General features: G+C 35.8%; 1 protein-coding gene across 3 annotated transcripts in view; it reads right to left on the bottom strand.

The window, feature by feature from the left end:
• Positions 1 to 496: 496 nt before the first annotated feature.
• Positions 497 to 15,998, bottom strand: part of PNPLA8 (patatin like domain 8, phospholipase A2) — a 134,148-nt gene continuing 118,646 nt past the window's right edge. For all 3 annotated transcript variants that reach the window (XM_019940638.3, XM_019940637.3, XM_019940641.3), the window contains 2 exons: positions 7,979 to 8,174; positions 497 to 2,317 (listed from right to left, as the gene is read on the bottom strand). In XM_019940638.3, coding sequence (XP_019796197.1) covers positions 2,043 to 2,317; positions 7,979 to 8,174 — 471 coding nt within the window. In that variant the 3' untranslated portion in view covers positions 497 to 2,042. The remainder of the gene's footprint in view (positions 2,318 to 7,978; positions 8,175 to 15,998) is intronic.

Raw genomic sequence — 15,998 nt, 5'->3', positions numbered from 1 at the left:
TGGGGAAGTCCCGAGGTGCTTTTTTTTTCTTTTAAATACATTTTATTTTATTTATTTATTTTAAATTTTGGCTGTGTTGTGTCTTTGTTGCTGCGCGTGGGCTTTCTCTAGTTGTGGCGAGCGGGGGCTGCCGTTCGTCGCCGTGAGCGGGCTTCTCATCGCGGTGGCTTCTCTTGTTGCGGAGCACAGGCTCTAGGCGCACAGGCTTCAGTAGCTGTGGTGCTCGGGCTCAGTAGTTGTGGCTCACGGGCTCTAGAGCGCAGGCTCAGTAGTTGTGGCTCATGGGCTTAGTTGCTCCGCAGCATGTGGGATCTTCCCGGACCAGGGCTCGAACCCATGTCCCCTGTGTTGGCAGGTGGATTCTTAACCACTGCACCACCAGGGAAGTCCCGGTGCTATTTTTAATAAACAGTAACATCAGCAGCAAGAACAGAACTGAAATATTACCACCACAGCATTTATTACAGAAATAAGAACTGAAACACCCCAAAAGGACTGAGCTACAAAATAATTTTTATTTTCTATGTTTAAAATAACTGATAAGTTGGATAATTTATTACATTTTCTTTTTAAAACAGACAATTCTTTGCTTCTTTGAAAAGAGCAGATATTTTACCTGTGTAGGACTGAAAATTCATTTTCACACTTCTTCCTATCTTTTGCTTGTACATTTGCAGAATTTACTTTTCAGTTGCCGTTAAGAGGAAATAAAATTTTAGAGGCAGCTCTTCTCATTTTACAAATAAAATATCTGAAGGCCAGAGAGGCTGTCCACCCTCCTCCAGGTCACAAAGAGAAGGGCTCTGCATTGGAGCCCGAGCTGCACCCAGACACTCAGCTCCCCCAGCATCTGTGAACCATGCCTCACTGCCTCTTTGCATCAGTGTTGCAAAGACACAATATGACAATCCCCGTAAGGGGTTTAGCTCTAGTTTACATGTACAAAGCAAAGGACACTCACCTTTTTTCATTTCTCTTCACAAATCTAAACATGGTGAAAGATTTACATGGCAGATAGATAACACAACAAGGATGAATCTGATTAGCATAAACAATGATTCGGGTTGGTGTATATGTTGTTAACCTCTGTGAAGTCCAGATGGTTAAAGGAGTTAAGGTAAAACAAGCCTGACATTTTTTTAAAGCATACTGTTGACAGGTATATTCAAATGCTACGAAGAGAAGAAGGGCTACATTATGAACAATAAATAATTTAAAAATGACATTAGCCTTTTAACATAGATTATTTCAATAGCTTATTTTTGTTAATGATGGGGCATTTTCTCAGTAAATTCAAATAATTACTTTCATAACAGTGAATGCTAAGCTAGAGCTAGAAAAGTTAACATACAGCATTACCTTGAAATTTCAGGGGGAATAAGTGGTTGATTGGAACTTCACCTATCTTTCGGAACCAAACGATGTTGAAATAAACACATTTGGAATAGAAAACTGTATCTAGCTCTTTCATATTTCAAATGTATAAGTCCTCTGATAGAGAGAATCCCATTTTTTCTCTATCTGTTTAGATGATATGACAATAGTAGAAAGCAACATTTGGAATGCAGAATGTAGCTAGTGAAAACCTAAGTGATGTTTAAAGAGATGAATTATTTTAAGAAGAAATTAGCTTTCCACATGAAAGAAAATCAATGATCAAATAAATTTAACTTGAATATGGTGACTAAAGTAAAAATACCAAGTATAATATGACAGCTTTCAGTCCTTGTTTGGCACATATATTAATAAATTTTCAAACATCAAACAATACAACACCAATATGTACTAAAACCAACGGGCACAGTAAGATTCCTAACACGTGGTTAATTATTAACATCATAAAAACCTAATTCCCAGATGAATTCTGTAACCACGCACAACCTCTCTGTACTGTGCAAGCTGGTCCGAACACTGTCTTTTCAGGATTCCCCAGAATTCTAAGCATTTCAAAGGTAGTCATGCTGAACCCCACAATTCCTTATTGAACTCTGTGGATCTTCTGAACAGGCCTTCAGTTAGGAGGCTAACTGTGCACACACTCATCACAATTTTGAAAAGAAAGGAAGGCCTTCATACATGTCAGTTTTTAGTTTTATCCAATCATTAATTTTCTGCAGAGTTGTTTTTTCTTGACTTAATATTTTTGCAAGTTTTTTCATTTTTTCTTCATTTCTTTCTATGTACTTCAACCCCTCCAACTGCAGCTGATCCAGCTTTTCATTTCGACTTTCATCTAGAGGTATGTTTTCACAAATAACAGGATTAAATCTAAAATAGGTGTCAGGAGGTAACAGACCATCAAGCATTACGTGGACTTCTGTTAAAACAAACAGAGGATAGGGTGAATTAAAAAATCGAGTTATTCTGCAATGATCTAATTTTACGTTATTTACAATTATCCAATTTTAGGCAAATTACAAAGCCTCGCTTACTTCCACACTCCAGCTAAATAGCAGCAGGAGTAAAGAATCCATAATATTGAATATAACTATGAAATGAAATTCATCTCCCAAAATACGCCATATAATTCTGATAAATTAGGACCCCTGCTTCAGGACTCTCTTCTCTGTTTTCGGTCATACTGTTAGCCACTGCTGAAATGCCTTTCCAACCTTCCTTTTTTGTTTTTTAATTTCTTTTTTTATAAATAATTTTTATGGGAGTACATGTTTTTTAATTTCTTGAGATCATCTTTATTGAGGTATAATTTACATACAATAAGATTTGCCGATTTTAAGTGTCTAAATTGACGGGTTTTGACAAACACATACACTGTTACCACCGCAACAATCATGGCATAGAACATTTTCTGTCATCCCAAAAGCTTCTTCATGCCTTTTTATGGTTGGTCCTCCCTTACCCTTTGCCTTTTCTAGAATTTCATATAAACAGAATCATAAATATATATAGCGCTTCTGGGTCTGGTTAGCTTCTTTTACCCAGCAAAATGCTTCTGAATTACATGTTGCAGCATGGATCAGTAGTTCCTTCCTTTTTATTGCTAAGTAGTAATCCACTGTATGGATATAACACAATTTGTTCTCTCCGGTCTGGTTCTCTTCTGTTTTTAGCTATTAGAAATAATCCTAAATCATTTTGTAGATATATGGTTCCATTTCTTTTGGGTAAATACTCAGAGATGATATTTCTCATTCATATGGTAAAAGTTTATTTATCTTATTAAGAACCACAACACTGTTTTCCAAATGGTTGCACCATTCTGCACGCCAACCACCAGGATATCTTAGTTCCCACTGTTCCACATCTTTGCCAAGACTTAGTACTGTCGGTCTTAATTTTAATCATTTTAGAGGATGTGTACTGGGATCTTGTGGTTTTAATTTTCATTTCCCTAAGGACTAATAATGTTGAAAAGTCTTCCATGTACTTCTTAGTCAACTGTACATCTTCTTCAGTGAAGCGTCTGTTCAAATAAACGCTTGGCCATTTTTTTCCCCACTGAATTTTTGTTTTCATCTCTGTATATTCCTTATATTATACAATGTAAGCATTTTCTATATATATTGCATCTGATTATACATTTGGTTCTGAAGATGGATCAAACATATTTTACTAATATTTTATTTCAGTCTATAGCTTGTCTTCATTTTATTAAAAGTGTCTTTTGAAGAACAAAATTATAACTTGATGAAGTCTAATTTATCTGTTTTTCCTGTTATGTCCACATTTATTGTGTCCTATCAAAGACTCTTTACTTAACCCAAGGTTATTAAGATTTTCTCCAGGGTATTCTAGATGATTTGCAGTTTTAACTCTTGTATTTAGGTCTGTGATCCATTTCCAGTTAGGTTCTGTGTATGATGTGAAGGGTCAAGGTTCAATTTTTAAAATACAGTTATCTAACTGTCACAGTACTATTTGTTGAAAAGATTATCCTTTCCTCATTGAATTACCTTTGTCAAAAATCTTTTGAGCATACATGTCTGGATCAATTTCTGTACTATTAGGTATCACTGATCTTCTGTCTGTCTTTATGCAAATACCACCGTTGCTTACTGTAGTTTTATAGTCTTGAAATCAGGGGGTCTAAGTCCTCCAATTTTTTTTTTTTTCAAAATTGTTTTGGTTATTCTAGGTCCTTCCCATATTCATATAGATTTTATAGTCATCTTGTTAATCCCTACTCCAGAAAAAGTCCGTTTTCATTTATATAGCAGTTGCATGAAGTCCATAGATCAATCTGTGGTCTGCCACCATAACAATACCGAGATTTTCAACTCATGAGCACGGTACTGATATATCGATTTATTTAGGCCTTCTTTAATTTCTCTCTGTAGTAGTGTTTTGTAGTTTCTCCTGCTCAGGTCTTGCATATAATTTGTTAAATAGTTTCTTAAGTATTTAATATTTTGATGCTATTATAAATAATATCTGTGTATATATTTAATTTCAATTTCTAATTGTTCATTGCTAGTATGCAGAAATACAATTGATTTTTATTGACCTTATATTCTTCAACTTTGCTAAACTCACTTATTAGTTCTAGTAGATTTTTATAGATTCCTTAGAATTGTCAGCATAGACGACTAGGTTGTCTGTAAATATTTACTTTTCATTTCTAATCTATATGCCTTTTATTTCCTTTTATTGCCTTACTGCACAGAAAAGGACCTCCGGTACAACACTAGCTGGAAGCGAGGAGAAACATCTTACTCTGCTCCTCATCTTAAGTAGAAAGGATTTGGTCTTTCACCACTAAACACGATGCCACCTCTAGCTTTTTCATAGAGGCCCTTTATCAGACTGAGGAAGTTCCCTCCTGTTCCTAATCTGCTGAAAGTTTTTCTCATGAATAGTTGATGAACTTTACTAAATGCCCTTTCTGCATCTGTTGAGATTATCATAAATTTTTCCTTCTTTTTGTCTGTCCATACAGTGAATTATATTGATTTTTTGGAATGTTAAGCCAAACCCATACTCCTGAGATGTACCCTATTGGATTATGCTGTATTCTCCTTTTTATATACTGCTGAATTCAATTTATTAGTATATTTTAAGGACTTCTGCATATGTATTAACAGGGAATATTGATTGGTATTTTAATATTTTTAATAATGTTTTTGCCAGGTTTAGGTGTCAGGGTAATGCTGGCTTTAGGAAATGAGCTGGTAAGTATTTATTCTTCTCTTTTCTCCATGTTTTTGTACAGAATTGCTATTAATCTTATCAACTGTATTTTTCATTTCACACATTACATTTTTCACTTCTACAGATTTGATTTGGGTCCTTTCTATATCATCCATTTCTCTCCTCATCATGTTCAAATCTTCCTCTATCTCACTGAACATGGAGTATACTTAGAATAGCTGTTGTAACATCCTCTGTCTGCCAATTCTCTCATGTTTCATATCTAGGTCTGTTCTCACTGATCGGATTTTCTCCTGGTTAAATGTACCTTTTCATGCTTCTCTGCATGCCTGGTAATTTTTTAATTGCATGCCAAACATTGTGAATCTTATATTTTTGTGTGCTGGAATTTGTTGCATTCCTTTAAATATTGCTGGCTTTTATTCCAACAGTGGATGCTGTTAACTGGAACTCAATTTGATCTTTTTGAGAATTGCTTTGAAGCTGTGTTAGGGTGGACCCAGAGCAGTCTTCAGTCTAGAACTAATCTGATGTCACTACTGAGACCATACCCTTCTGAGGACTCTACTGCACATCCCACACATTACAAGGTCTTTCTAATTTAGGTGATGGAAATCTGAGCTGCCTGGTCCCGTGTGAGCCCCAAGCGTTGTTCTATTTAATCCTTTCTGGGGTAATCTGCCTTGGGTAGTTTCCTCACATGCTTGCACACAACACAGATCAGTACTCAAGGGGACTCCTCTGCACAGCTCTAGAGCACTCTCTCTATGAAGCTGCCTTCTCTGTAGTATTTTGCCCACAAATTCTAATTTCCTTGGCTTCTGTGCATCCCAAACTCTGTTTTCTGAGAGCCTGGGACTGTCCTGCTTGAGTTCCCCACTCCTCATGCTATCACCTAGAAACAAGCTGGGCAATCATGTGATTACTTCATTTATTTTCCTTCTCTCAGGAATCAGTGGCCTTGCCATCTGTCATCTAACGTCTGAAAACCATTGCTCTGTACAGTTTTCTAATGATTTAAGGTAGGAGGAAATATATGGCTCCTATTATTCCATCATGGCCAGAAGTTGAAGTCTGAATCCTCTTTTCAAATGTCCAGACCCTAACTATCTTTTAAGACCCATATCGAGTCTAATTTGCTTCTTGTAAATTGTTTACAGCAGTCTAGTTTAGTTTTCTCATAGGCTTAACCGTCTACATCTATTCACCATTTATTCGGCAACTGATAATATATTAGACTGAACCAAATGACACTGTTGTTTCTACACATCGATAACCATCTAGTATCAGCAATTACATATGTTTCACTCTTAATTCTTCATTAACTAGAATGCAAGTGAATGAAAGCAGCATTTCATATTTCCTGAAAATTTCAAATGAGCCCATCACATGGTTTGCACAAGGTATACATGTAAGTATTATGAGACTGGGTGATCAAAGCTATTTTTTTCTAAGACTGCTTACAGTAAGAATATTTTATTGATTTGACGAAATTTCAGATAGTGAAAAATCCAGAATGTCACCTTTTCTTGGGTTATCATTTAATAGATAAACATCCTTAGTGGGGAGTTTAAGAGCGTCATGTAGGCTAATGACTCAGTCACTAACATGACAATATAGAAAGAATGAGATTCAGAAGCAAGGGGCTGTTAACTGTGAACAATAACTTTTACAAATTTAATAACAGATTTCACATAGGACTGAAAAATAATATAGTAAAATAAGGAGATCTAGACCTCAAGGCCCAAACTAGAAAGTCAATAAGTACTGACTGCCTACTATGTGCCAGGCATTGCAGTCCACACAGTGAACAGGAGAAGTTCCTGCTTACATCCTGGTGGGCTACAGAGACCATAAGCAATTCAACAAGCAAACATGTAATATATTGGGTTGGCCAAAAAGTTTGTTCGGGTTTTTCGTACCGCCTTACTGGAAAACCCGAATGAACTTTTTGGCTAAACCAATACATCCATAATGAGATAAATGCTCTAAGAAGGAAAAAAAAGAAAGAAAGAAGCAGGATAAGGGGTTACAGTGAGTGAGATGGTGACGGGTTTAGAAAGTGATCAGAAAAGGCTCTCTGGGGAAGTGATACCTCAACAGAGACCTGAATGAAGTGAGGGTGGGAATCAAGCATGTATCTGGGGGAAGGCCTTACAAAGAGAAGACAACAATTCCCTGAGGCAGGAGCCTTCCTAGCAAGTCTGAGAAACAGCAAGAGTTATAGTGTAGCTGGACACACTTTATACAGGAGACACGTCCTGAGAGAGGGGGAAGACGCATTCAAAGGCCAGGTCCTTCCAGGGCCTGGTGAATTTCAGTGAATGAGGCTTTTGGATTTTGTTCTGTGATGGGAAGCGTAGATGGTTTTGAGCCGGGTAAAGATGTGATTTAATTTAGATTTTAAAAGGACCACTTGGGCCTTTATATGAAGACTAGATCACAGAGGCAGCCAGAGTGGAAGTATGGACTTATTCCAGTTTGCCGCCACATTACTAAATAATCGAAATTCCATAAGTACTCTGATTCTCTCCCTGTTACCATGTGTTTATCTAAACCAACCTGACACCTTTCCTTTTCCCTGATTCTTAAGAGTCTCCAACCAAGCCGTTGTGCTATTCCTGCTTCAGCTACTTCTCCAGCTGTAAGGAGGCCAAGGTAGCTCTAGCTCCCACACGGAGAAATCACTACTGCAGGGTTACTGGGAAGAAATGAGTGACGAGAAAGAGAAACGACAAACACCTGCTCCCATGTGCTTCCTAAGCCTACGACAGAGACATAACAACATACTCTTTGCAGTGAGCATCAGCATATTCTATCAGAAACCAAATTCTAGAAGTACGTTAAGGCAGCAAATAAACAGACTAACCTTCTGTGTCTGTAGCACTGTTGATAACGTTAGACAGTTTGGTTTTCAGGCTCGTGTGTGTCGCGGTGTTTCTCACGTCACTCTCATAACGTCCAGTGCCCAAGGATACTATGCACTCTAATGGGACGTCTGGCCAAAGACATTTACACTCGTGTATTGCTAACGCTGAAGGGTTATTCAGGAGCAAACCTCCATCCTGCAAAACATAAGTCAAGCAAATACAGGACAGAACTCTTCAAAGTGAAATTCTCTTTTACAAATATGAAAACAAATTATATTTTCGACAGTTTGAAATTTACTCACCAGGAAAGCTGAACTATGTAATAAACTGAACAAATTATTTAAAAACAAGAGATTCCTTTCAAGTGAATTTATTTTATATACTACAGGTGCAAAAGAAGTCATGTGAAAACTCACTGGCCTCACTGGCTTTACTAAACTTTCCTTTCCTGTTACAAAAGTCTCTGAACTTCTTCTTGGATTGCTCTGTATATTTTGCTCAAAACTACTGAAATGAACTGAATTAGTTTTTTAAGATTTTTATCCTTGTTTAGTGGTTAATATAGATTCTGTATAAAATCTAACAAAAGAATTGTGGTTCTACCAAACAAACAAGACCAGTTCTTTCACAAGTCTAATATAACCAAATTTATTAATTTAAGTTGAAATTTTATTAACAATACAATTTCAAAGTACCAAATTCATTTACTGCAGATATAACCTAAACAAAGCAGGCAACTTTATAGTTCTAAGCATTTATCAATGCTTCAAAATAAGCATTGATTTCGAAGACTCCACAGGGCAGGAAGGGTAAAATATGCTGATAGAGTGCTCTAAGAATGTAGCAGAATAAAAGTATGTAACCAAAGACAAATATCATATGATATTGCTTATATGTGGAATCTTAAAAAAAAAAGATACAAATGAACTTATTGACAAAACAGAAATAGACCCACAGACATAGAAAACAAACTTACAGTTACCAAAGAGGAAAGGGGAGGGGGGAAGAACAAATTAGGAGGTTGGAATTAACATATACACACCACTATATATAAAATAGATAAACAACAAGAACGTACTGTATAGCACAAGGAACTGTACTCAGTATTCTGTAATAACCTATATGGGAAAAGAATCTGAAAAAGAATAGATTTATATAAAAATGTATAACTGAATCACTTTGCTGTATACCTGAAACTAACAAGACATTGTAAATCAACTATACTTCAATTTAAAAAAATTTCAAAAAAAAAGTATATTAACTAGTCTCACATTCCTGGGATAAACCTCACTTGGTATTAGTATATCCATTCAATTTTGAAAAGCTATAAACTGTTAGAAATTATTCCTTCTAATGAGCCCAAATCTCCCTCCCTGTAACCTGTACCTACTAATTCTAGACTTGTATTTTGAAGCTACATGAAATTCAATATCTTGTAATCCTACGGTCTGGCCATTCATGAATTACTTGCAGTTTTCAGAAGGAGTCACATTCTCTTGCCTTCAGGGTTCTGCACATGCTGTCAACTCAAAATTCTCCTTCCCCAGCCCCCTTCTTTGCTCAGCTCCCACTTATTCTTCAAAACATGGTCCAAGAGTCATTATTCCCGCAAGAACCTAACTGAAATAATCCTAACATACTTAGTAGAAAACAATCCATTTCTACTGGAAGATAAGACAATGCTGAATTCTGTACCAGTACATTAAAAAAGAATTTTGAAAAAACATACTTTCTGCAAGAATGGGAAGAGAAATACAACCTTAAATTGTCATGCAGTAATGCAGTACATATTTTAAATGAAGACACCTTTATTATAGTAATTCAAAGAGGCCAAAAAGCATGTAGTGACTATAGTTTTGGGGACCACTATCCTTGTGTGTGCTGAGTTTGACAGCAGATGAACTGAGACTATACCTGCTGGAACCGATCACCCGCTTGCCTCAAAGAACAAGTAGGAACTAAATTCACATGTCATTTGAAACTCCACGTGCCTTGCCTTGTTACTGTAATGGCATTTAATTCTCTGAGCTTCCTGGCCACTGACACAGTCCAATACTCCTTCCCCGCATCCTAAACCCTTCCACTGTGCTCTGTGGAATTGTTAGAACTCCCAACGTAGTCTCACCTACTTCTGAAAGTGCTCTCTTCTTCTTCTTTTTTTTTTTTTTTGCGGTACACAGGCCTCTCACTTGCTGTGGCCTCTCCCGCTGCGGAGCACAGGCTCCGGATGTGCAGGCTAGCGGCCATGGCCCACGGGCCCAGCCACTCCGCGGCATGGGGGATCCTCCCGGACCGGGGCACAAACCCGCGTCCCCTGCATCGGCAGGCGGACTCCCAACCACTGCGCCACCAGGGAAGCCCCTTTCTTCTTTGACTAAGCAGAAACACAGCTCTTCCCTGACATTATTTCCCAGGAGGTGTTGATTCTTTCATATCTCAGTGGCTAGGAGGAGGGATGATGTCTTACTTGTTTTAGCATCCCTTCCAGACCATTATTAGTCCTAATTCACTTGGGAAATTCATGCTCTTTAAAGGCTCTGCTATTCAGCCAAGCCACCACTTCCGCATCACTGTTGTCACCTAGCAACCTCCCCAGTCAACTAATTAAGTCAGCACCTGGCTCACAGACTTTCTATCTATCCCATGTAGAAAGGGGTGGAAATTCTTTTTACTACCCCATGTGACTTCACATCTTTGTAACACCTTGGACTCTCAGTTCTCAATCTTATCTTCAAAAAATATTCTTTTATCTACTCTCCAAGATCACACATTAGCTCTTGTTATCAAAATAAACGGAATCATGCAGTATGTGGTTTTGGGGTCTGGGTTCTTTCACCTAGAATAATGCTTTGTGAGATCCATCCGTGTCATTGTGTATGTCAGTAATTAACTCCTTTTTACTGCTGAGGAATATTTCATTATTCAGATGTATCACAGTTTGTTTATCCATTCAGCAGTTGAAGGGAACTATTTTTAAATTTAGCTATCTATGTATCTGTTGAAAGTCATGAATTGGCTAGGCATTTGTATTATTCAACTGCAAAAATCTACTTGGACTCATTAAATGTGGATAGTAATAAGTTATTTCCTAAAGGCTTTCCCAAGTACAAATTTTAATTTAATCCTTTCAACTATTTCCTTTGTTCTCAATTAATATGAATGATACCCATCCCATATTTCATTTCTAATTTAGCAAAAAAGTTATTTCTTTATTATATTATTTTTATCTTAAATTCTATACTTATACTCTGTGTAACTTCTAATCATCTGGGTATTTTATTTTTTATTATTTTATTTATTTTTAACATCTTCATTGGAGTGTAACTGCTTTACAATGGTGTGTTAGCTTCTGCTTTATAACAAAGTGAATCAGCTATACATAAACATATATCCCCATATCCCCTCCCTCTTGCATCTCCCTCCCACTCTCCCTATCCCACCCCTCTAGGTGGTCACAAAGCACCGAGCTGCTCTCCCTGTGCTATGCAGCTGCTTCCCACTAGCTATCTATTTTACATTCGGTAGTGTATATACATCCATGCCACTCTCTCACTTCGGCCCAGCTTACCCTTCCCCCTCCCCACGTCCTCAAGTCCATTCTCTACGTCTGCATCATTATTCCTGTCCTGCCCCTAGGTTCTTCAGAACCCTTTTTTTTTAGATTCCATATATATATATATATATATATATATATACACACACACACACACACACACACACACACACACACATATATATATATATGTTAGCCTAAGGTATTTGTTTTTCTCTCATCTAGGTATTTTACATGAAACACTTCTTCATTATTATAAAAGCTATAAAGAAGGATTAGAGAAGACAAAAAGGGGAGAAAAGAAGGGGCAAACAAGGCTTACCAAGAATTGATAATAGTAAAATTAATCCCACATCAAAAGTTGCCACGTTTTCAATAGTTTTAATAGCCATGCTTCAAATTAAATCCCTGTTCCTTAAACTTTACTTGCTTTCCATCAAAAAAGTGCAGAAGTTCACATTTTTGGCACTCACTTTAGTCCAGTGGTGAGGCACACCATTCCTTAAGCTCTGTTTAGTTAGCCTACTCTCGTCAGACGCCTCTGCTGTCAGCAAGTCCTTAGGCTAACGTTATGTCTACGGGATCTCCTGAAGCCTTTCCATTCATTACAGTATTCATACTCACAGTTAGTTACTGTGTACTTGGTGTTTGTCAGCCACTGCTCATGCTAGGTGCTGAGGTAAAACAGACTTGAAAAATACTTATTAAATAAATTGATGCTTATCTTTCAGAAGTACACACACATGATTGTATTTTAACTGCAGTACATCAGGCATGTACTTAATAGCCTAATATTTAGATACTTTTTATTGCTTTTAATGTATATTTAATCATTTCAAATCATAAATCAGAATTTATACCAGAAAATAACCACTGGGTAACACGAATGCCTCTTGATCATCTCATCTTATTTTTTAGGGTTTAATATTTTTATTTTATTTTTTAAGAAACACTTTTTTTTTTTGGCCACGCTGCGCAGCTTGCAGGATCTCAGTTCCCCAACCAGGGACTGAACCTGGACCACGGTGATGAAAGCACCAAATCTTAACCACTAAACCACCGGGGAACTCCCTATAGGGTTTTTAAAAAATTTGTTTTTTATTATGTTAAAATATATATAAAATTGGTCCTTTTAACCTTTTTTAAGGTTACAAGTCAGTGGCATTAATAACATTCAGAATGTTTTACAATTATCACCACTATCTATTTCCAAAACGTTTTTATCACCACAAACAGAATCTGCAACCATTAAGCAATGACTCCCCAACCTCTCCTCCCCATCCTATTTCTATCCTAATCAACTATTCACTCTTTATACATAAACTCAGAAGAAGACTTCTTTGTAGAGCCAATCCTGACAAAATAAATCACATCTTTTACACTACTTCTTAACCCTGTACATATTTTTATTATTGAATTTATCATCTCATTCTGTAACTCTGTTTGTATTCTCCTGGTTTGAGCTATTTGAGGGTAAGATCCAGGAAACACAAACAATATGCTAGCAATTATTAAAAACCTTTATATTTTTTATGGTTAACATAGGGCCTGGCACTGAGTAAGCACTCACTACATTTTTGTCCAGTTATAATGAAAATTATTAGTTGTGGCCTGGCACAGGCATAATTTAGCACAGAAAATGCTAGGCAGGCTCTTTCTGCTAAAAACACTCTTTATCTGGAAAGTTTATATGAAATATCATAATTCATTTTATGTTAATGTATGCTGAGCTCTGAACGTAACCTTTTAAAATGTAAATAAAGTCTAAAAGAAATAATATATTAGAATCTGCCATCAAAACCTTCAGCGCAAGCTAATTTATCAGGATCTTTCTCCAAAGACAGTGAATAAATGATTTAATTTTGGAGGTTGAGATGGAAAAAGATAAGAGAGAAGGGATATGCATATGACCAAACTCATCAGATTGTATATATCAAATATGTGTAGTTTTTTTTTTTATCAATTTTACTTCAATAAAGCTGTTAAAAAGAGAGAAGGGATAATGTTGTGTAAAAAGTATTATTTGATAAATATGATGCTACTTGGATGGGGTAGAGAAATAATACATTGGAAGCTACTCAAAAAGAATTCTTCCTACTTTATAATTTCCTAGGACATCTAATAAGCCTTGTAATACTGTAATAACACTCTTCTCTTTACAAAGACAAATGAAATCTACCTATCTACTGACTCATACCTCTTAATTACTTATAGCAGTGCTTTCAATAACTGTTCAAATAGAATATAAATGTATAATTTATACTTTACCTGATAAATGTATAATTTATACTTTACCTGAAAAAGGATACGAACTTTCATTAAAACGTATGTCAGACATGACAGTTAAAAAGGATTTTAAAAATGAGACTGGAAATACTGAATATAATTATTCTAAGAACTAAGGATAAGAGGATTGTAATAAGTAGCGTATTTTAGTTTTAAACTTCTTGGCAACTTTTGAAGGGTTGGAAAGGAACTTTGCTTGAATGTTTTGTTTAAGCAATTAAGATCATTCACACCTTAGAATACTCTAATCAACCTTTCATGGTGTCTTTAAAGGAGAAAAATATCCCTCTTCCTCAAGTATCCTGAAAAGGATACGCAGTAAGAAAAATATTTGCTTAAATAAGGTTTGCTTAGACTCCAGCTTCCTTCTGAATATTCTTAAGTTAGATGTGCCAGTCTTTTTGGAATCAAGTCACTGGTTTACATGAACGTATATTCTCTGTATATGTGGTGACATGCATTATTTTTTAATTTTTTACTTATTTTATTTTAATTTATTTATTTTTACTTTTGGCTGTACCACACATGTGGGATCTTAGTTTCCTGACCAGGGATCGAACCTGCACCTGCTGCAGTGGAAGCATGGAGTCTTAACCACTGGATCACCAGGGAAGTCCACACTTTTTAATTTTTTTAAATTGAAGTATAGTTCATTTACAATATCATGTTAGTTTCAGGTATACAGCACAGCCATTCAGTTTTTTATATATATATATATATTCTCCTTCAGATTCTCTTCCCTTATAGGTTATTACAAAATACTGAGTATGTTTCCGTGTGTAGTTATATGCTTTAAATAAAATTTATGTAAGAAGTTATTTTAATCTGTAGATCAGCCTAAGTTCAAAGATTATAGTCATCAAAATAAAAATTGCTATGAATGGAAAGGAATATCATTAGCTTATCTGAAATGGAAGAAGAACCACTGAATTACTCTGGTTTGTTATTTGTATTCTACAAGACTGAATTAAACCTTAGAACTACTTCCTCTTAGATAAAGAATAATGAGCAAATGAGATAACTTCTTTGGGAGTCTGGGAACATATGGTCCTGAAATGCAGTAACTTAATTGAGACTTTCACTAGTATTTGGCGTAACTGCAATTTTGTAGCATGACAACCATCTTAAAGTCGTAAGTTACAAACCTAAACTATTATATTCCCAAATACACTGTAATTTCTCCATTTATGACATGGTGAAAATACTATGGAATATGGAGAAACTGTTGTTACAAACAGCAAGATACATATTAAAATAAAATTTTAATTTTGACTAATAAGTCCTGAAATCTATGTCAGAAAGAAACTACAGTTAGCACTTTCTGCCCTGAGGGGGTGGGATAAAGCGGACAAAGGCAGGAAGGGGAAGTGCCTTACATAACTCTGCAATGACTGATCTGACCAAGTGGGAAATAGTCTGCATTGACTCCAAAGATGAAAGGAACCCATTTTCATCTCCTAACTACTAAGATTATGACATTACTTCTGGTAAGACAGAAAGAAAATGGGATAGCTGAAAATGGGATAACATTTAAAAATATATCTAAGCTGTTACATAAAATTATAGGAGAAAATAAAACTGATAACCACATTTTAGTTATTATAATATTGACACATGTAAATTAAAATTATATAGTTGATATGTAGTTTATATAGCAGATCTGTGAGCTTTTGAACATCTAAAAATCCTTGGCAAAATATGTTTTCTTCTCAACATATATGTGAATACCAAGTGCATACCAGTGAGTGGAGAGGAGAGTTAAGGTTATTGACTCCGTCAAAGGAGAATGCAGTGGGATAGCATATAAAAAATTAAGCATATGTTAAAAACATATATTTTGGAAGTATCAGCTCAAAAGCTCTGTTGACTTTTATCAGTATAAGTTATGAGTTCAGATTTCCAAAAATAGTGGAAAAACTTGACAAAGAAAAAATTTATGATAAATAAATGAGTCTATGTCAGAGAAAGTATACATCATTCAACATCATAGAAATAATGTTCAACTTAATAGATCATTTAGCCATAAATTTTAAAACAGTGTAATTATAGATAGCATCCTAACTCTGTCACTTAACAGCTGCAACCCTAGTCCAGTTACTTAGCTTTTCTTAAGACTCCAATTTCTCATCTGCAAAATGGAAATCACTCTATCTGCCTCATAAGCAGTGAGGATTGTATGA

This window comes from Tursiops truncatus, chromosome 9, assembly GCF_011762595.2.
Source record: "Tursiops truncatus isolate mTurTru1 chromosome 9, mTurTru1.mat.Y, whole genome shotgun sequence".
NCBI lineage: Eukaryota > Metazoa > Chordata > Mammalia > Artiodactyla > Delphinidae > Tursiops > Tursiops truncatus.
This window is presented reverse-complemented; position numbering and strand designations above follow the sequence as displayed.